The 21,807-nt window shown below is 47.4% G+C and overlaps 3 protein-coding genes across 4 annotated transcripts; 2 read left to right on the top strand and 1 right to left on the bottom strand.

The window, feature by feature from the left end:
• Positions 1-2,213: 2,213 nt before the first annotated feature.
• LOC133956155 (G-protein coupled receptor 182-like) lies at positions 2,214-4,501 on the top strand. Its single transcript, XM_062391022.1, has 2 exons — positions 2,214-2,299; positions 3,067-4,501. Exon 2 carries the CDS (start codon positions 3,070-3,072, stop codon positions 4,144-4,146), a length of 1,077 nt encoding a protein of 358 aa, XP_062247006.1. The 5' UTR covers positions 2,214-2,299; positions 3,067-3,069; the 3' UTR covers positions 4,147-4,501.
• Positions 4,502-11,028: 6,527 nt separating this feature from the next.
• Positions 11,029-13,884, top strand: LOC133956154 (G-protein coupled receptor 182-like). Its single transcript, XM_062391021.1, has 2 exons — positions 11,029-11,153; positions 11,954-13,884. Exon 2 carries the CDS (start codon positions 11,957-11,959, stop codon positions 13,031-13,033), a length of 1,077 nt encoding a protein of 358 aa, XP_062247005.1. The 5' UTR covers positions 11,029-11,153; positions 11,954-11,956; the 3' UTR covers positions 13,034-13,884.
• On the bottom strand, positions 13,836-21,005 carry LOC133956122 (zinc finger and BTB domain-containing protein 39). Of its 2 annotated transcripts, XM_062390972.1 has the most exons (4): positions 20,887-21,005; positions 17,278-18,529; positions 16,314-16,673; positions 13,836-16,165 (listed from the first exon to the last, which is right to left on the bottom strand). In XM_062390972.1, the coding sequence occupies exons 2-4, from the start codon at positions 18,514-18,516 to the stop codon at positions 15,182-15,184; spliced, it is 2,583 nt and encodes an 860-aa protein (XP_062246956.1). In that variant the 5' UTR covers positions 18,517-18,529; positions 20,887-21,005; the 3' UTR covers positions 13,836-15,181. The 2 variants fall into 2 exon arrangements, with proteins under 2 accessions (XP_062246956.1, XP_062246957.1); XM_062390973.1 differs by lacking the exon at positions 20,887-21,005 and having other exon boundaries at positions 17,278-18,879.
• Positions 21,006-21,807: the final 802 nt, after the last annotated feature.

Below are 21,807 nucleotides of genomic sequence, written 5' to 3'. Positions count from 1 at the left end.
CATGGTATCAGACTGGGACAAGTTTAATCCCTGATTTTAACGATCTTTGTCTTTTCAGTTGCTGACCAGCTCGAGACGTGTGAAACGAAAGATTCTTACATGTCGTGTAAACCTGGATCACAGCCCTGCGACATGATTCTGTTCATATCGACATTTGAGCTTCAAACCCAGAGGTCGAGGTCAGGTGTGGCCCTGTTGAGGGCTGTGATGGAACATTTGGCCAGGAGGCCTCCAGCTGGGTCTGGGTCTAATCTACTGGGAATTCACTATACACCAGTTCACACACACACACACACACACATCCCTTCACTGCATCTGCATTAAAAGGCACATGATTTAATGAATTGAATCAAACAGTTGGGTCCTCTGGCTCCTATCTGATGTGAGTCTACTGATCACTGACATCATACCAGGGCAGGTCGATAGCACTCAGGTCCGGGACCTTGGAAAGAAAAATATCTTTACCACTGATTGACGGCTGTTTCCAGCATCGTAGCGTTAAACCCTCTGACTTCGTGGTGATGATCGAGATTTAAAGGACCCATCGTATGCCCATTCCACCACAGTTGATATGGTTCCTAGAGGTCTTAATGAAATGTCTGTAACATATTTTGGTCAAAATACCACAAGGATCATTTAAAACAGCACCTTTGTACCCTGTCTAAAACAGCCCTCCTCAGATTGACCTGCTTTGAGTGCCCCGCCCCCCCTCTCCACCTCACCCCTCCTCCCTCCTTCACGAGATACAAGCGCCCACATTTTTAGCTATCCATTAACTCTGTAGAAATATGTCTTCTGGAGACAAAGATACAATCTTGCAACCATATAGTTTTGAACCAGAGTCAGGTGGGCCGAAGCCTGGCTGCGAGAGCCCTAGCTCCCCCCGCAGTGGGAGCAGTGGGAGCAGTGGGAGCAGTTGGAGCTGGATCTGGATCTGGGGCAGCAGCAGCATCCTTCCACACTGTTGAGTCAACGTTTAGAGGTGATCCGGGGTCTCCGCCTCAACGATCGGCATGTTTATGCGGCCACTTAAATGTCTGCTGGATAGCAGCAGCAAGCTAACGCTACCTTGCAGCGTTAGCTCGCAAGCTAACGCTAGCGGGAAGAGACCGGCTCCATCAGCACCGTCTCCCCGGAGAGGCTGGAGCATGTTAGCTGGCGGGCTAACGCTAGCGGGGAGAGACGATGAAGCCCGGGCTCCACTGGCCCGGCTCCGTCGGCACCGTCTCCCCGGAGAGAGGCTGGAGCGCGTTAGCTGGCGGGCTAACGCTACCCGGGGAGCCGGGGCCAGAGCCGGGCCGTCTCTCCCCGGAGCCGGTGAGATGATGGTGGGGGGTGGTCCAAGGCCATGTAGCGAGACTATGACGTATTTTCGGGTCGGAATCCTATACGATGAACTCTAGCGTATCGTTTCTGACATAGAGGAACCACAACAAATCGCGGGAGTTGTTTTTCCAGAGTTTTTGGGACATGCGAAATTAACGTGTAGAAGAACTACAAAAGGGGAAGTTTCGTAACTTCTTTTAAAGTGTAAAACGTGTTCACGTGACAAAGGTCCGGGACTTGTAACAGAATAAGGTCGTGCTCTGCATTTTGAAGAAAACTACAAGGCCCGACAAAGACAAAAAGACCTGACCATGAACCAGACACTTCCAGACACACAGACAACCTGTACCGTGCACCATCACCCACCAGGCAGCAGAGGACGGGCTGGAGGCGTCCCCCCCCTCCCTCTGCTACAGGTGTGGACAGAAGGGACGTTGGGTGAGGGAGTGTCCAGAGAGACAAAGAGAAACAAGTGGATCATGTAAATGACGATGCTGAGAGCAGGACTTCTCCCTGTGGGTGAGGACATCCATGTCTGTTTCTACCTGAGACAAATCCCTCCTGCTTCCCATGATTCCTGTTTCAAGTGTGATTTCTAGGAATCAGACAGTGAATTCTTATAATTCTAATAATTGTGTTCACATTATTCTTTCCAAATGGAGTCTTTTGAGCTGTGTGGACGTCACTGGACTAAATTCCACTCCTCACTGACTGAGGATGTCCTGTTGAACGTGTGTGTGGGTGTGTTTGTGTGTGTGTTTGTGTGTGTGTGTGTGTGAGAAAGAGAGACAGTGTGTGTGTGTGTCTATAAGAAATGGGAGGGTAGAAACTCCAGGCTGCTTGATTGCTCAGATAGTCGTCTACATCAGAGCTTCAGAGGAGTCCTCTTGCTTCGAACATTAAAAACCCTCCAGACGACGAAGAGGCTTCGGGCAGAACCTGCTCCTCTTCATCTTTCAGTACGGTTAACAAGGTACGGTTAAATCCAAATTCTTTATTTCTCAAGGTTTTAGAAACTGTTTCTATCTTTAACATGGGAACAAAAGGGAAGTACGTCTGCTGGCAGATCCTCGGGAGCTCGACCACATCAGAGGAGATTAGACTTGGTCCTTTTGATTATTTGACTGTATTTAATTTATCATATCGGAGAGAGACACATTCTCTAGTGTCAGGTCAGCGACATTCATAGAATCATTTCCTGTTTGGCAATTAGTCAACAAAGTAAAAGTACTGAAGTTAGTTCTGTGCGAATTACGGATCTTTTATTTTGTAATATTTTGTTGTGAACTTGGGTCAGAAGACTCTGAAATAGTCAAAATGTGACTTGTGTATAAAAAACACCAGTTCACCCGTGAACAGTACCAGAGATTATAATAGATCTTCACTGCAGATAAACCAGGTGGGATGAACACAAAGTTTTCTAACTTCACTCTGAACCGTAGACAAACGATAAAAAGTGACAGAAGATCGTAGAAGAGTTTGAGGACGAGGAATAAATCTGAAGAATCATCGACACAGGACGAGAGAAACACAACATTACAAACAAGCAGGTTGTGAAATAACTTTTAATAACCTGTTGTGGTTTTAGTTTTTCTACCTCTCTGACAGGTCTGCCTCCTCCTCCTCCTTGTTCTCCTCCACCTCCTCCTTCTCCTCCTCTTCCTCCTCGATTAACCCACAAAGAAAAATCTAGATTCCAGATGTCAAATACTTTTCCTCTTTTCTTGCTTCTCGCTCCAGACCATGGCCGACGAGCACAACCACTCAGGCTACATTAATGGCACGCCGTGGTTTGTCCACGAGTGCACCATCGAGCTGGACGTGGACTACAGGCGCATCGCCCTCTTCCTGCTCTACCTCTTCATCTTCATGGTGGGCCTGCTGGAGAATGTGCTGGTCGTGTGGGTGAACTGGAGCAGGCGCCACTCCGCCAACGGGGTTCTCTTCTGCGTCATCAACGTGAGCCTGTCGGACCTGATGGTGATTGGGATCCTGCCCTTCTACCTCATGGAGGTGACCATGGGCGAGGTTTGGGTGTGGGGCCGCTTCCTCTGCAAGGTCACCAACCTCATCTTCGTGGTCAACTTCTACAGCAGCTCCCTCTTCCTGGCCTGCATGACCTTGGAGCGCTACCTGTCCCTGACCAGGCCCTCGTCTCCGGCCCTCTTCCCTGTGGTGGGCCGGCGGCGCTGGGTGCTCTGTGGAGGCCTGTGGCTCTTCTCTTTTGTCCTGGCTCTGTTTGAGAACGTCCATGTGGACCTTCTGGAGTGGGACGAGCCGGGCTGCTATATGATTCCCGAGCACAACTTCCAGGAGTGGTTTATTTGCATACACTACCTGAACTTGATCTTCCAGTTCATAGTCCCCGCGGCCGTCATCATCACCTGCAACGTGCTGATCTCTCGAGCGGTCAAGTCGACTCCGGATGTGCAGGGCAGGCGGGACGTGTGGCTGGTGCACGTGTACTCCCTGGTCTTCGTCATGTGCTGGCTGCCCTACAACCTGGTGGTGTTCCTAATGGTCATTGACATCCTCAACCCCTACATCTTCAATTGCAACACCATAGAGGTCCTCTACTTCTCCTACAGCGTGGTGCAGTGCCTGTCGCTTTTCCACTGCGTCGCCAACCCCATCCTCTACAACTTCCTCAGCCAGAGCTTCCGCAAAAACCTGATCAACACGGTGCTGAGCCACATACCCAAAGAGCTGGAGCAGGTTGGAGCGGGAAACCAGCCCGGTGCTCCTAATGGCGGCGGCGGCCCGGAGAGGCAGCGCAAGTTGAGTAACGTCAGCACAAGCCAGTCTGACGTGGGATCATAAGAGAGAAGATGAGGATCGAGTCAAGAACTAAACCCAGTCTCTGGAAACCAGAGTTCACGTTCCTCTCGTAATCTACTTCCTTGATTTCTAATCATGTACCTGATCAGTTTAAAAAAAGAGAGAAGCAGGAAATGTTTGATGTCTTTTTGTTTTCTTCTCAAAGCTGCTCATCTCCGACAGGAAAACATGGCTGCGTCTTAAATGTGGCTGCAGCAGGAATGTGTGTGTAAACAAACGCTAACATCTCTCTTCACTGAACGGACCGGGGTCACATGCTGGATAAATTAAAGCATTTATTGTTGTACTGTTGTTTTCTTTAAGTTCTGTTCAAATGCAATAAAACTCCCTTCAACACTGTTTGAATCCATCTGAGCTGGAAAAGCTGAGCAGCATCTTCAGGGCTTCTGCAGGTTCAGGTTCAATTTAAGGTTTTTTAAGATCTTTGTGAAGTACGACAGGAACTTAGATAGCTAATTTGAAGGATACGGAGTTCTTGACAGTATAGAGGTTGGGCAAAATTCACTTATGCAACATTAATTAAGCAAGCCTTTGTGAAAGAAAAACATTTATTATGAATATAATATAGTATAAAAACACAAATTACTAGCAACGTGCTAACTAAACAAAGATATGTATGTGAGTGTGTGTGTCTGTAAATCAGGGTGCTTTCAAAATGGCGACTGGCCAAAAGGTCACACCTTCCTTAGCATGCTTTCAAAATGGTGGCTGACCACCCTAAAGGTAACAGCCCCCCCCCCCCTTCTTTTGAAGTTGTTTTACGACCAGTAGCGGGGGAAGATTTTAACTAGGTGAAGCGATATGCGTGGGTCTGTGTGGATGCTAAGTTAGACAAAGAGTGTAGACCGAAATGCAAAGAGAGACCTTGAACGGCATTACAAACTAACCTTACATTCGAATAACTTATAACCCAAAATATCACAACACGTATAAGACTCAAACATCTCACAGTATCGAATAAACAGCCTTGCTTAGCCTCGTAAAATTATTAAGCCCAGTTGTGTTACCCATCCGAGGAGCTGAGGCAAAGGAAGTTGCAGTTCTGTGAAGTCTTCTGGCTGGTCGTATGGTTTCTGCCTTCGCGGTTCTGTTGAGTTGTGCAGCTCAGTTGCTGGTTGAAGTTCCCCTGCAGGACATCAAGTCGCTGCTAGGAGTTTGGTAGAGCTTGGTTTGAGAGGAGGTTTCCTTGATGAGATGAGCTGGAAGCTGCACCCTTGCGCTGCTCTCGTTGGATGGGAAGAGAAGATGTGAGCTGGAGCAGCCAGGGTTCTCCCAACGGCGTTGCAGGAAGAGAGGCTGGCAGCCTTCCTCCTTGGAAGGATTGTGGAAAGAGAGAGAATCGGGGGAGACCTGGCCTTATACTGGCCCGGTGACCTCACAGGTCCTGGGGCCAGAGTGACCAATTGGAGTTGACGCTGGTGGCAAAAGGACATGCAGCATCCTGGGAGACTGAGTTCGGGAGGCTTTCTCAGAGTAGGCCTGTGGTTTCATAAAAAACATGTCCCAACACAAATGTGTGAAAACACGAGAACAGCAGACAACAGCACTAACCTCCTGTACCCCGCAGTTCAGCCGACATCCACCTGTTACGGTGGTGCTGCCCCCTGCCGATGCTTGAGGCGTCCGGACAACGTGGTGTGATGATGTTCTCTGTCCTTGTTCAGAAGCCGACAACGAAGCAGAACTGACTGAAGTTCACCAAGGTGCTCTGCTTGTTGAAGAAAACTACAAGGCCCGGCAAAGACCAAAAGACCTGACCATGTACCAGACACTTCAAGACTCACAGACATCCTCCACCATGCACCATCACCCAACAAGCAGCAGAGGACACCGGTTCAACAGAGGGGGGTTCAGAGGACCTGCTACAGGTGTCGACAGAAGGGACATCGGGCGAGGGAGTGTCCGGAGGAACGAGGTGCAGCTGCTCAGGTGGATTTCAGGTGGGGGGCCGGGAGGGAGTGGTGGGAACTCACACAGTATCACACCCAAACCAAACACACAGGAAGATGACACACAACATGTCACTGACCCACACATACACAGTACATGTGAGAGGACTCTGCATTGAACATCACATGTTCATATGGGTGTGATATCACATATGAAAAACAAGGGTTGAGAGAGGAACGCAGAGAGGACGAACCTGTGATCACACATTTATGCTGCGACACAGATCAGTGTGTGTCTATCAGCTGATCGGAGAACAGTCTGAAATGTGTCGGCTCTCACACTCCAGCACACATCTCACTTGCTAAAGGTGAGAAGCTAGAATGGAAAGACAAAGGTCTCTTTGATCAAAATTTAAAAAATGCAACAGATTGGAAAAATACTAAGGATCCATACATACTATCCCCCCCCCCCCCCCCCCCCCCCTCACAGAGAAGAGAACTGTTCATCTGTCAGTGTTGTGCAAGTTCACACCTCTCATGAACTAGTAAATATGGACGGCTGGTTACCGGCCAGACAGCGAGCCAAGATAACCCGTGAGCCGAACTCCAGACTACGGCTCGGAGCCGAGACACTGGCCAGAGAAGAAAACACTTGGAATATGTTGCTTGTTTGGTGTGCATGTGTGTGTGCGATGAATCATGGGTAACGTAGTGCGAAGTCGAGTTACTCGGTTCAGGTTAGGCTACATCGCGGACATTTCACTGGCACTGAGCAACGACATGGTGAAAGCATTCGATTTAGACAGCGTCTCTCCTCAGGAGAAGGAAAACATTCCGTAACGTTTTAACTAGACCTCAGATAATATTGTAACGGACTGGTAGTTAGGGCCCGAGCACATCTGGTGAGAGGCCCTATTGAAATTGAAAGGATTATTCGGAGAATTTTTAAACATGCTCAAAAAGTTGTAAAAGTTTGCAGTAAATTAGAAAGTGGTGTAAATTTACGTATTCTGGAGTATTTCGAAATGGGCGTGGAAAAATGGCTCAACAGCAGCACCTATGGAAAAGCCCCTCATTTAGCATTCACCGATCCTCACAGAAATCAAGACAGTTGTGTATCATGACCAGATGCACAAAAAAGCCTCAAGGACTATTGTGAAAAAATTAACAGGAAGCCCGCCATTTTGGATTAAGTGGCCATTTTGGTCATATTCCATATTTTTACTTTGATGTACTTCTCATAGAGTTTTCACCATATCAACTTAAAATTTAGACAAGTGTCATCACAACAAAATGGAAATCAAAAGTTATTGAAAGATCAACTTTTCGTCATACCGTCTGAACGTGGCGTGGCGTCTAAGTTTGATGAAACGCCATCAACACACAAGCTTCTCTATCTCAGACATATTTGGTCCAATCGACTCCAAACTACACATGTAAGACAAGAGTCGTGACCTGAAGACATTTACACAGAAATCGTGACTTAAAATCACAGCGCCTCCTGGTGGCAGCAGGAAATGTCTGGTTTTTGGTACATTTTGCACTTGGATTTATTTCTCCTCATCCACTTTGTGAAACCATGTCAAACTGTGTCAAACGGGTCTCAAGACATTGATAATGTAGCCACGAGACTACTGTGACTTTTCATCATGCGGATTATTAATGGCGTGTCATCAAAGTTCAACTCGCCATGACACAAGAAATTGCTGTAACTTCCGTGTTCATGGGTCCAGCTCCCTCAAACTACATGTGTGTAACAACAGCCCACCCCTGAAGATATACAGATAGTTTTAAGGAATGGGCGTGTCAAAATAACTGACTAGCGCCCCCTAAAGGGCAGCCCCGGCACTATGATTGGTCTACATCTACAAAAATCGATAGGGACATGTGTCTTTTCATGACAAAGAAATAAGTCTCTTGGACAGATTTGCTAAACCACACAGGAAGCCCGCCATTTTGGATTTGGTAGCCATTTTGGCCATATTCCACACTTTTTCTTTGATGTACTTGTTGTAGAGCTTTCATCACATCAACGTGAAATTTTGTTGTCATCACAACAAGATGGCGATGAAAAGTTATTAAAAGATCGATTTCTTGTCTCACGGTGTGACCTTGGCATGACGTCAAAGTTTGATTACACGCCATTAAAACATGAGCTTCTGTCTCTTGGACATATTTGGTCCAATCCAGTCCAAACCAGACATGTAAGAAAAGAGTCGCAACCTGATGACATCTACAAAGACACCATGACTTAAAACGATAGCACCACCTGCTGGTTACAGAAAGTGAGGCATTTATCCTTGCCGCAGTGCCCACCGCATGTAACACGGAAACGAGCGCTTGGTCATCGAACGCTCTTTCTTCACCGACCGCAACAGACTTGAAATCGCCTGTGCTCGTTTTTTTTTTTAACAATGTTTTTTTATTTATTTCCAATACAAAACACAAAACAATACAAAACACAAAACAATACAAAACACACTGACACATACCACACAAGTTGCACAATGAAATGCAGGTGAACTTCACTGCATACAAATACATACAAAAAAAATAAAATAAAAAATAATAATAAATAACAATAAATAAAATGAAAAATAAAATAAAAATCACACTCGATATCCCTACAGATAGATATAATCTACCGTTGCCTGAGAAAGTCCATTAAGGGTTCCCACACCTCTTCCATTTCCTGTGCTTTACCCTTGATTACATAGGTTAGCTTTTCTAATGTAACATACATTGCCATCTCTCTAATCCAATATTGTGTAGACGATACTTCAGTCTCTCTCCAAGATAAAGCAACCATCCTCCTGGCCTGCAGGAGGCCAAAGTTGATCAGAGTCGTACGATTAGAGTTGACAGTAAAGCAATCTGGGTATATCCCTAAAATACAAAGTTTTGCTACGCAGGGTATCTGAATACCTGTGATTTTACTTAGAGTTTGAACAACCATTTTCCAAAAAGCTACCAGTTTAGGACATTCCCATACACAATGGATCAAGGAACCTTTCTCAGTCGAACATTTCACACAAGTATCTGGAATGCCAGGGGACCATTTATTAAGTTTCTCAGGGGTTATGTATGTCCTCATTAACCACTTGTGTTGTAGAAGTTTCATGCGAGTATTAATGGTTTGTGTTTGAGCTTGTATACAAGCTGTCGCCCACTCAGCTTCTTCGATATCTTCCTTAATATCTAAACTCCATGCCCTCCTTTTGTCATGACTAGATTCCTCATCATGTGAGACAAGTACTGTATATAATATAGAGATTTGGCGTTTCCCATTCATGTGTTTTAACCCAATATCCTCAAGGCAGGACAGCGGCGGTTCTTTTGTGTTCTGATGACACTTTGATGAAATGAAGTGCTTCAATTGTAAGTATTTAAAAAAGTGTTTCTTTGGAATTGAATATTTCAAACAAAGGTCGTTAAATGTTAGTAAAGTGCTCTGAACATATAAGTCTCCAATTTTTTGCACCCCCCTGTCGGCCCAAACCTGAAAACCACCATCTGCTCGGCCAGGGGTGAACTGCGCATTACTCCAAATAGGTGAAAATTGAGAGATGGGAGGTGTATCGTGCTCGGGCCAGTTAGTGCTACAACATAGCCCTAGTTAGGTTTATGTTCTGTTTGACCGCTATGTGTTTGTTATGACTTATCTTAAGCTAACTGAACCATGTCAATAAATAATGGGATTTCCAGAGGGTCAGTGAACCAGTCGGGGTGGGGCAAGTGACAGTTCTAGACCAATGGCTGGAGAGTTACCTGGCAAGACAGGCTCTCATTGGCTGATGAGTTGGCATGTCAAGGGTTAATGAGGAAGGGGAGTGAAAACACAGTGGTGGATGACAGGAGTGTCGGAGTTACAACAAGAAGTGTCGTGTTCGCTGGTCTTTAATAAAGTTACACACAAAGAGAGAAGTTTCCTGTCGTCTATAAGCGAGGACGCTGAAATATGAACGTGTTCACCGTTCAAATTCATTATTTGTCATTGAGGTGCGTTCAGTTCATCGTTCTCACAAAAGTGAACATGTTCAATGAACGCGTTCTTTTGCGTTCGTTCATGCACAACGCTGTCATCTGTTGCCTTATTGTTGTCGACTCATTATTTTTTTAATCTCAAATAGATAAATCTCCGCCCTACAGGAAATCCCTTAGAAACTGTGGGCTCACGGCAAACAAGACGTTGTCTCAACAAAAGCTGCTGAACCTGTAGTTAATAACGTCTTCACCCGACTACCGGCCCTCCCAACAGCAATATCCATTACAAACTGAAGCCATTAAAACCATTACTCCGGTTTTTGAATCAGGACGAAAAGCAGGAGTCATCATTCCTTGCCGTCACTCACCGGTACACACTCCTGTGTTTTAGGGGGAAAAATCGAAATTGCAATTTGTTAGACAAAAGTAACTTTTATGGGTCAAGTGATCACAGCAGGGGGCAAATCCCTCTCTCACTCAAACATAATGAGACTCGACCGACGCAGAACGAAGACTCGACTGAGACCGAGCTCCTCTGTGTTCTATACGAGCAAAGAGAAACACGCAGATCATGTAAATGACGATGGAGAGAGCAGGACTTCCCCCTGTGGGTGAGGACATCCATGTCTGTTTCTACCTGAGACCAATCCCTCCTGCTTCCCATGATTCCTGTTTCAAGTGTGATTTCTAGGAATCAGACATTGAATTCTTATAATTTCTAATAATTATGTTTCTGTTGTTTTAACTCCTGAGATAATTCAGACATTCTAAATGATTTACAGATCAAATATCCATCACACTGTTCTTTCCAAGTGGAGTCTTTTGAGCTGTGTGGACGTCACTCCCCCACTACTGACTGAGGATGTCCTGTTGGATGTGTGTGTGTGTGTGTGTGTGTGTGTGTGTGTGTGTGTGTGTGTGTGTGTGTGTGTGTGTGTGTGTGTGTAATGGGAGGGTAGGAACTCCAGGCTGCTTGATTGCTCAGATAGTCGTCTACATCAGAGCTTCAGAGGAGTCCTCTTGCGTCCACAAGCTTCGAACATTAAAAACCCTCCAGACGACGAAGAGGCTTCGGGCAGAACCTGCTCCTCTTCATCTTTCAGTACGGTTAACAAGGTACGGTTAAATCCAAATTCTTTATTTCTCAAGGTTTTAGAATCTGTTTCTATCTTTAACATGGGAACAAAAGGGAAGTACGTCTGCTGGCAGATCCTCTAGAGCTCGACCACATCAGAGGAGATTAGACTTGGTCCTTTTGATTATTTGACTGTATTTAATTTATCATATCGGAGAGAGACACATTCTCTAGTGTCAGGTCAGCGACATTCATAGAATCATTTCCTGTTTGGCAATTAGTCAACGAAGTAAAAGTACTGAAGTTAGTTCTGTGCGAATTACGGATCTTTTATTTTGTAATATTTTGTTGTGAACTTGGGTCAGAAGACTCTGAAATAGTCAAAATGTGACTTGTGTATAAAAAACACCAGTTCACCCGTGAACAGTACCAGAGATTATAATAGATCTTCACTGCAGATAAACCAGGTGGGATGAACACAAAGTTTTCTAACTTCACTCTGAACCGTAGACAAACGATAAAAAGTGACAGAAGATCGTAGTTTGAGGACGAGGAATAAATCTGAAGAATCATCGACACAGGACGAGAGAAACACAACATTACAAACAAGCAGGTTTACTTTGTGAAACGTTCACTGTAGGTTGTGAAATAACTTTATATCCTGTTGTGGTTTTAGTTTTTCTACCTCTCTGGCAGGTCTGCCTCCTCCTCCTCCTCCTCCTCCTCCTCCTCCTGTATTTCTGTTATGCAACGTCTGAAAACATAATCAGATTAACCCACAAAGAAATATCTAGACTCCAGATATCAAACACTTTTCCTCTTTTCTTGCTTCTCGCTCCAGACCATGGCCGAGGAGCACAACCACTCAGGCTACATTAATGGCACGCCGTGGTTTGTCCACGAGTGCACCATCGAGCTGGACGTGGACTACAGGCGCATCGCCCTCTTCCTGCTCTACCTCTTCATCTTCATGGTGGGCCTGCTGGAGAATGTGCTGGTCGTGTGGGTGAACTGGAGCAGGCGCCACTCCGCCAACGGGGTTCTCTTCTGCGTCATCAACGTGAGCCTGTCGGACCTGATGGTGATTGGGATCCTGCCCTTCTTCCTCATGGAGGTGACCATGGACAAGGTTTGGGTGTGGGGCCGCTTCCTCTGCAAGGTCACCAACCTCATCTTCGTGGTCAACTTCTACAGCAGCTCCCTCTTCCTGGCCTGCATGACCTTGGAGCGCTACCTGTCCCTGACCAGGCCCTCGTCTCCGGCCCTCTTCCCTGTGGTGGGCCGGCGGCGCTGGGTGCTCTGCGGAGGCCTGTGGCTCTTCTCTTTTGTCCTGGCCCTGTTTGAGAACGTCCATGTGGACCTTCTGGAGTGGGACGAGCCGGGCTGCTACATGATGCCAGAGCACAACTACGACGAGTGGTTTGTTTTCGTGCCGGTCCTCTGCTTGGTCTTCCAGTTCATAGTCCCCGCGGCCGTCATCATCACCTGCAACGTGCTGATCGCTCGAGCGGTCAAGGCGACTCCGGATGTGCAGGGCCGGCGGGACGTGTGGCTGGTGCACGTGTACTCACTGGTCTTCGTCATGTGCTGGCTGCCCTACCACCTGGTGGTGTTCCTGATGGTCATCGACAACGTTGACCCCTACATCTTCAGCTGCAACACCATAGAGGGCCTCTACTTCTCCTACAGCGTGGTGCAGTGCCTGTCGCTTTTCCACTGCGTCGCCAACCCCATCCTCTACAACTTCCTCAGCCAGAGCTTCCGCAAAAACCTGATCAACACGGTGCTGAGCCACATACCCAAAGAGGTGGAGCAGGTGGGAGCGGGAAACCAGCCCGGTGCTCCTAATGGCGGCGGCGGCCCGGAGAGGCAGCGCAAGTTGAGTAACGTCAGCACAAGCCAGTCTGACGTGGGATCATAAGAGAGAAGCTGAGGATCGAGTCAAGAACTAAACCCAGTCTCTGAAAACCAGAGTTCACGTTCCTCTCGTAATCTACTTCCTTGATTTCTAATCGTGTACCTGATCAGTTTAAAAAAAGAGAGAAGCAGGAAATGTTTGATGTCTTTTTGTTTTCTTCTCAAAGCTGCTCATCTCCCACAGGAAAACATGGCTGCCTCTGAAATGTGGCAGCAGCAGGAATGTGTGTGTAAACAAACGCTAACATCTCACTTCACTGAACGGACCGGGGTCACATGCTGGATAAATTAAAGCATTTATTGTTGTACTGTTGTTTTCTTTAAGTTCTGTTCAAATGCAATAAAACTCCCTTCAACACTGTTTGAATCCATCTGAGCTGGAAAAGCTGAGCAGCATCTTCAGGGCTTCTGCAGGTTCAGGTTCAATTTAAGGTTTTTTAAGATCTTTGTGAAGTACGACAGGTACGTGGGAATATGAGAGTTACAGAAGTACTTATACTTCACTGCAAATACACAGTTATAAGTTCCATGTTTGTAGTTTTTTAACAGTGTGTTAAAACTGAGAAAGAACTACAACACACAGACAAACTAAATTGTTGTCTTAAATAAATATTAACTCAATATTAACTCAATGAAAACCTTACTAAATTTATTTAATATAAAATGAGATTAACCTTTATTTATCCTCTGCAGAGTAAATGTACAATCAACACAGCAGCACAACGGGAAAATGTCGTAAGAATCAAAATAAGAATAAAATATAAATACAATATACAAGAACATTTTAAATATCTAAATATATGCACAAGCCTGTTTTTCTAAATGTGCAAAATAAAGATGGGGATAAAGGTTGAATGTGCAGCAGTCTGTCTTGAATTATGGTTTTTAATGTTACCATGTGAGTTTGTGATATTTCAGCACATTTCCATTTCCGATGATTGAATCTGAGACTTTTGCAGAAACCCTGATGTTTCACTTCACCAACCTGTCGTCAGAGCAGTGAGAAAGTGATTTGGAAGCTTTACATGTGTATTTTACTGAGTTTGCTTTTCTCTGTTGATCTTTATTACATTCACTCCCGTTTCTGTTTCCATCTGGAATGTCTCACATTGAACGTTTTGACCGATAAGAAGCCTGGCAGAGGAAAAAGGGCTGCCGGTCCACAGACGGCACAATGGCAGGAAGACAACAGGCTTCGAGAAAGGGGAAAGGTCGCGGGCCCCTGGAAACAGGAGGTTCACAATTCTGCACAGATTTCTGCAAGTTCATCACTGAAATTCTGATGATGGGTGTTTTTTTGTGGTGCGTGGTCAGAACTCATCACTTAAAGGGGGGTAACAGTCTTACAGGCGTTTATTCTTTTTAAAAAAACAATATTTAAAAAAACTAGTTGCACTGTCATCATAAATATGAGGTAAGACACAGATATGGTGTGATGGGAACTTAAATAACACAGAGCGCTCCAGGCTCACACGTGACTGAATGGCATTTCCCGACAGATAAGGATCTGGTTATGATGAGCATCAAAATAAACATGTTTACATATTCAACTCTCTACGTCTTAGATTTTGCTCTTCGAAGTGAAAACATGAAACTTTTAAAGATTAAAAAAATCAGTGTGTGAAAGTATAAATATAAGAAAATAATTTCTGTGCTATAACGAGTCGCTATATTAATAATTTACTATCCATCAGTGACCTTAAAAACTGTGTTTGGATATAATATCAACAAAGACTCACATTGTTTCACAGACGGACACGCTGCCCCCAAGTGGCTGTTTGAGACACTGACCGTCAAACAGGTTGTCCAGTGAACAGCACGTGACACGGGGACATGTCCACTACATTCTGTCTAACACAGAGACAACGGATCAAGTCATTGATCACAAGAAAACTAAATCATCGTTTTCATTTAACTGATTTATGAAGCAGAAATTCCAAATATTTTCAAACTGAGTATTTGTGGGATTTAGACTTTGGAGATTTTAAGATGCCAGATTGAGCTCGGAACAACAGTGACAGATATTTTTACAAGCTACTGACATTTTATCTAAGCGTTAATGACAATCTGCAGTATATGGTCCAAGGCAACCAGACCCAGGGTCAGTGTCTGAGGGAGAAGGGACGAGGACGGACGGCTGACACAGAGACGATCAGGTGTCCATAGTGGGCAGCGGCTCTTTCGAGTGATCGTTGTACATGAAGGTCTGCTCGATGTTGAAGTCCGGGGGCAGGTGGTCCTTGTGCAGCTCCATGTGTGAGGACACCAGCTTCAGCGTGGAGAAGTAAAGGCCGCAGACGGTGCAGCGGTACATGAGGGCGCCGGCGTGCGTCTTCAGGTGGCAGATCATGGTGGAGCGGCCTCTGAAGAAACGCAGACACACTTTGCACTGGTAGGGTTTTTCCCCGGTGTGGATGCGGAGGTGGTAGGTGAACTCCCCCGAGTGGGCGAACCGTTTCCCGCAGTAGCGGCAGCGGTACCACTTCCCTCGGACTGCTGCCGCCCCGGCGCCTCCGTCCAGCCCTGAGGTCCCGTTGGGCAGGAGCCCAGAGGACAAGCTGTGGGCTGGCCCCTGAAAATACTTGTCCGGCACGCTGAAGCCCATTCCCAGGCCCAAACCCAGGTTGCTCATCTTAACGAGGCCACTGACGTCCCGTGGAGACGAGGAGGAGCAGGAAGATGGAGGACAGTCCAGAGACCGCTCCGCCTTACGTTTGCCCAACCAGCTGTGGCCCCCAGCCCCCCCACCGGCCCCCGGGGACTCGTTGGTGTGCACGCTGAGGTGATACTGAAAAGCAGATGCTGAGCGGAAAGTCTGCGGGCACAGGAAGCAGTGCAGCTCCTCCGCGCCTGCCAAGCCTCCCCCCCCGACTTCATCCGCCCTGACTCTGTAAGTCCTCAGAGCCAATCGCTCCCTCTCCTTAGCTGCGGCCTCCTCGGCATGTGCAGTCATGTGTCTGTCCAGGAGGGGGCGCTCTACGAAGCAGCGTCCGCAGTGTGGGCAGGTGAAGACAGGCAGCGAGAGGTGGGAGAGGGTGTGCCACAGCAGGGAGCACAGGGAGAGCTGGGGCAGGTGACACACTCCACAGCTCAGGCTCTGAGGACACACGTGGTTCAGCAGGTGGTCTTTGACGGTCTGACGGGGGGGGGGGGGGGGGGGGGGGGGGGCAGAGACATGAAGACACTGTGAGAACATCATGTTATCGTCCCGTGGTTCACAGGAATAAACTGGTCAAAGAAAACACACTTTCATGTAAAGAAGTTAATATTCCACGTTCACTCACCTGGAAGTCCTTGCTGAGGGTCTTGGTGCACACGGCACACTGCAGCTCGGGGCTCAGGCTGCTGCTGCCGCCGGTGAGCGCCGCCTGAGGGATGGTGTAACCCGACGACTCCTGGTGGTGGTGACGCAGCAGTTTGCTCTGGCTGCAGAACTGCAGGTGGCACATGTCACAGGTGAAGAGCTGCAGCCCGACGTGGGAGAGAGAGTGGGCGGCGCCGGCGGCTCGGTCCGGGAACGAGGCGCCGCACACCCTGCAGAGCCCCAGCTCCGTCAGGTGGGTGTCGGCGTGGCGTCTGATGGCCACCGGGTCCGGAGGGAGAGGCACCGCGCAGGCTTTACAGGACAGCGTGTCTCCGGTCCCCTGGAGGAGAGGACAACGTTATCTCTACGGACAAAACACCAAAGTCCCAGAGCTGCACGTCCCTAATGTCACTGGAGCTGTGCCACCGCCGTCCTCCTGCAACAACACAAGTCTGTGGCTCTATGGTCTGTGGCTCTATTGTCTGTGGCTCTATGGTCTGTGGCTTTATGGTCTGTGGCTCTATGGTCTGTGGCTCTATTGTCTGTGGCTCTATGGTCTGTGGCTTCATGGGACAGAATCTATGAGTATGTAAATGTTTTTTCTCCACCATCTTGTTTCCCGTTGCACTTCCTGTCTCTATTTGAACACAGTAGTTGTGTTTATTTTTTTCCGGGTTTCTTTCTGTCTGTAGTTAATTGTGTGTCTGTCTTGTGTCTGAGTGAAATTACACTGGAGTCAATTTCCTAGTCTGTGAACACATACATGTCAAATAAAGCTGATGTGGTATTTGACTGACATGTCCGTCCCCACGTGTTTGAGACGGATGAAGAGACGTGTGTGATGTTTTCAGTTTTAACCAGAGGGGTTAAAGATATCTGAACTCTCTAGTTTCTACCAGCAGCTCTTTGGATCTGAGGTCTGAGGAACTTGGGTCAATCGGTACCTGGCTGCTGGAGCTGCCTCCGTCTCCGTTCTCCACGCACACCAGGTCCTCCTCCTCCTCCTCGTCCTCCTCCTCCGCCTCCTCCATGTAATTCTCGTCGTCGCTCAGCTCGATGATCTCCCCCGCCAGCCGTCTCCACTGCTCCTCCTCCGTTCCCTCCACTGCTCCGTTACCTCGCAGGGCCGCCTCCCTCTGCTCCTCGCTCTCCTGCTCCTCCACCTCTCTGAACATCAGCCCTCCGTCCCTCTGCAGCTCCACCACGCCGCCCTCCACCCTCCTGATCTGCAGGCCGCCCAGAGGAGAGGGCGTCGGGGCCTCCGCTCCGAGCTGAGCGGAGGAGTCGAGGAAGGAGCAGGAGACGGAAGGTGCGAGGACGCCTGAGCTCTCGGAAAGCATTGGTCCGTCTCTGTGGCCTTCCTCACAGCTGCCTCCTGCCTCCTCCTCCTCCTCCTCCTCCTCCTCCTCAGTCTTCAGCCGGAGCACCGGAGGCAGCACGCGGTCGCTCTGCGTGGAGCTGCTGCTCGTTAGAAGATCTTCTCCTGGCAGGTGATGATCTGACGCCACCTGCCCGTAGCCGAGATGAGACGGAACATCTTCTGCCTTCAGGTCCAGGGTCAGCGCAGCGGCGTGGACTTCGGCTCCGGCCCCGGACGCCCGGGCCGGGAGGAGGGGCGAGGGAGCAGCGGCAGGAGTCGGGGCAGCTGAGGAGGACAGAGACGAGCAGGAGGCGGCGGACGAGCAGACGGACGAGGCGGACGCTGCGTGAACCACGGCCCCCCCGCTGGAGGAAGCCGCGGTGACGCCGGGGTCCAGAGGGAGGTCGCCAGGACTTCTGGGTTTACAGTTCGATGCCGCAGACGCCTGCAGGTCGGGGAAGATGGCGTGACACGCCCGCACCAGCTCCCGGACGCCCAGCCGCTCGGCCAGCTCGTACAGGACGCCCACGTCGATGAGGTCGGTCAGGATCTCGCCCGTGTACACGAACGTCAGCACCTTCTCCAAGTTGGCCGGGGAGATGAACTCCAGGGAGAAGGTGGTGGTGGAGGAGGAGGAGGAGGGCGCCCGGGCGAACAGGGTGCAGAAGTAGGTCCCGGAGCAGGCCAGCACCGCTCGGTGCGCGGCGAAGGTTCGATTCCCGACCTGGAGGAACACGTCACAGTAGCGCCGGGCCTGGCGGCAGCGGTTGAGCTCCGTGAGGAGGCCGGGGGCGTGGCCCGGCGCCTGCAGCCGGATCCTCATCCCTGCTGCTGGGCTGCGAGGCCAGGACACATCTTCATCATGAGCATTACAAAATCTATATAAAGATCATCTTCATCATCACAAACATGTAAAGATCATCTTCATCATCACAAACATCTAAAGACCATCTTCATCATCACAAACATCTAAAGATCATCTTCATCATCACAAACATCTAAAGACCATCTTCATCATCACAAACATCTAAAGATCATCTTCATCATCACAAACATCTAAAGATCATCTTCATCATCACAAACATGTAAAGACCATCTTCATCATCACAAACATCTAAAGATCATCTTCATCATCACAAACATCTAAAGATCATCTTCATCATCACAAACATCTAAAGATCATCTTCATCATCACAAACATGTAAAGACCATCTTCATCATCACAAACATCTAAAGACCATCTTCATCATCACAAACATCTAAAGACCATCTTCATCATCACAAACATCTAAAGATCATCTTCATCATCACAAACATGTAAAGATCATCTTCATCATCACAAACATCTAAAGACCATCTTCATCATCACAAACATCTAAAGATCATCTTCATCATCACAAACATCTAAAGATCATCTTCATCATCACAAACATCTAAAGATCATCTTCATCATCACAAACATGTAAAGATCATCTTCATCATCACAAACATCTAAAGCTCCTCTTCTTCATCTATCCTTCATCAATCTCTCCTCTCCTTCATGTATCCCTCCTCTTCTTCATCTATCCCTCCTCCTCTTCATCTATCACTCCTCTCCTTCATCCATCGCTCCTCTTTTTCAAGTATCCCTCTTCTCTTTCATCTCTCCTCCATCTCTCCCTACTCTTCTTCATCTCTACCTCATATATCCCTCCTCTCCTTCATCTCTCTTTTATCTATCCTTCCTCTCCATCATTTCTTCTTCATCTCTCCCTCCTCTTCTTCATCTGTCCCTCCTCTCCTCATCTCTCCCTCATCTTCTTCAGCTATCCCTCCTCTCCCTCATCTCTCCTTCACCTATCTTTCCTCTTTTTCATGTATCCCTCCTCTTCTTCATCTATGTATCCTCTTTTTTATCTATCCTTCCTCTTCTTCTTCTCCATCTATCCCCCCTCTTCTTCATCTATCTCTCCTCTTTTTTATCTATCCTTCCTCTTCTTCTTCTTCATCCATCTCTCCTCTTCTTTATCTATCTATCCTCTTCTTTATCTATCTATCCTCTTCTTTATCTATCCTTCCTCTTCTTCTTCTCTTCTTCATCCATCTCTCCTCTTCTTTAGCCTGAGACTCAAGCATTTCACTGCCAGCGACTGCTTAATGTTATTGTTCTGCATTTGACAATAAAAATCTTGAATCTTGAATCCTGTCCTTCATCTATCTCTCCTTTTTCAAGTATCCCTCTTCTCTTTGATCTCTTCTCCATCTCTCCCTACTCTTCTTCATGTATCCCTCCTCTTCTTCATCTCTACCTCATATATCCCTCCTCTCCCTCATGTCTCTTGTATCTATCTCTCCTTTTCTTCATCTATCTCTCCTCTTCTTCATCCATCTCTCCTCTTCTTCATCTATCTCTCCTCTTCTTCATCTACCTCTCCACTTCTTTATCTATCTCTCCTCTTCTTCATCTATCCCTCCTCCTTTTCATCTATCCATCCTCTTCTTCATCTATCCCCCCTCTTCTTCATCTATCTGTCCTCTTCTTTATCTATCTCTCCTCTTCTTTATCTATCCTTCATCTTCTTCTCTTCTTCATCTATCCCCCTCTTATTCATCCATCTCTCCTTTTCTTCATGTATCCCTCCTCTTCTTCATCTGTTTCTCCTCTTCTTCATCTCTACCTCATATATCCCTCTTCTCCCTCATCTCTCTTTTATCTAACCCTCCTCTTCTTCATGTGTTCTTCCTCTCCTTCATCTATTCTTCATCTTTCCCTCCTCTCCTTCATCTATCCCTCCTCTCCATCGCCTCGTCTTCATCCCTCCCTCCTCTTCTTCATCTAACCCTCCTCTCCATTGCCTCTTCTTCATCCCTCCCTTCTCTTCTTCATCTATTCCTCCTCACCTCAGCTATCCCTACTCTTCTTCATGTATCCCTCCTCTCCTTCACCTATCTCTCCTATTTTTCATGTGTCCCTCCTCTTCTTCAGCTATCCCTCCTCTCCCTCATCTCTTCTTCATGTATCTATCCTCTTCTTCACCTATCCCTTCTCTCCCTCATCTCTTCTTCATGTATACATCCTCTTCTTCATGTATTCCTCCTCTCCTTCACCTATCTCTCCTATTTTTCATGTATCCCTCCTCTTCTTCACCTCTCCCTTCACTCCCTCATCTCTTCTTCATGTATTCCTCCGCCGCGGCTCCTCACAGCATCTTACCCGCTCAGAGTGCTCTTCAGCCGGGGAGGACCTTGGTTTTTCTCCGGTGTTTTTCACACTAGCTCCGCTGCTCGTCCCCAGATCATCACTTTTGTTTTCCTTCTGTTATAAACCTCTTCCACCTCTGTCGCGTTTTTGTGACGTATGTCAACAAAGCAACAAGCGAGGTCGCCCCCTTCAGGCCGGACGAGTCACTGCAGTGAAAAGGATCCAGACAGGAAGTCAAATACTTCCCTGAAGTAAACAAATGTACAAAACAAAATGTACTCGAGAAGAAGAAAAGTAACACATTATCTTTTCTACACCGACACGAACACAGACACACACACAGACCCACACAGACACACAGACACATAGACACACAGACACACAGGCACACAGATAGACACAAAGACCCACAGACACACAGACACATAGACAGACACACTCACACACATATACACAAAGACACACACACAAAACCACAGACACACACACAGATACACACAGACACACACAGACATACACAGACACACAGACACACACACATATACACAAAGACACACACACAAAACCACAGACACACACACAGATACACACAGACACACACACAGACATACACAGACACACAGAGAGACACACACAGACACATAGACACACAGACAGACACAGACACACATACACACAGACAAACACACACACAGATACACACAAACAGACACACATAGACACACAGACAGACACATAAAGACACATAGACATACACAGACACACAGACAGACACAGAAACACACACAGACCCACACAGACACACAGATAGACACACACAGAAACATAGACATACACAGACACACAGACAGACACACACACAGATACACAGACACACACACAGACAGACCCACAGACACACAGACAGACACACTCAAACACACAGACACACAG

The sequence above is a fragment of the Platichthys flesus genome, chromosome 7 (assembly GCF_949316205.1).
Source record: "Platichthys flesus chromosome 7, fPlaFle2.1, whole genome shotgun sequence".
Taxonomy (NCBI): domain Eukaryota; kingdom Metazoa; phylum Chordata; class Actinopteri; order Pleuronectiformes; family Pleuronectidae; genus Platichthys; species Platichthys flesus.
This window is presented reverse-complemented; position numbering and strand designations above follow the sequence as displayed.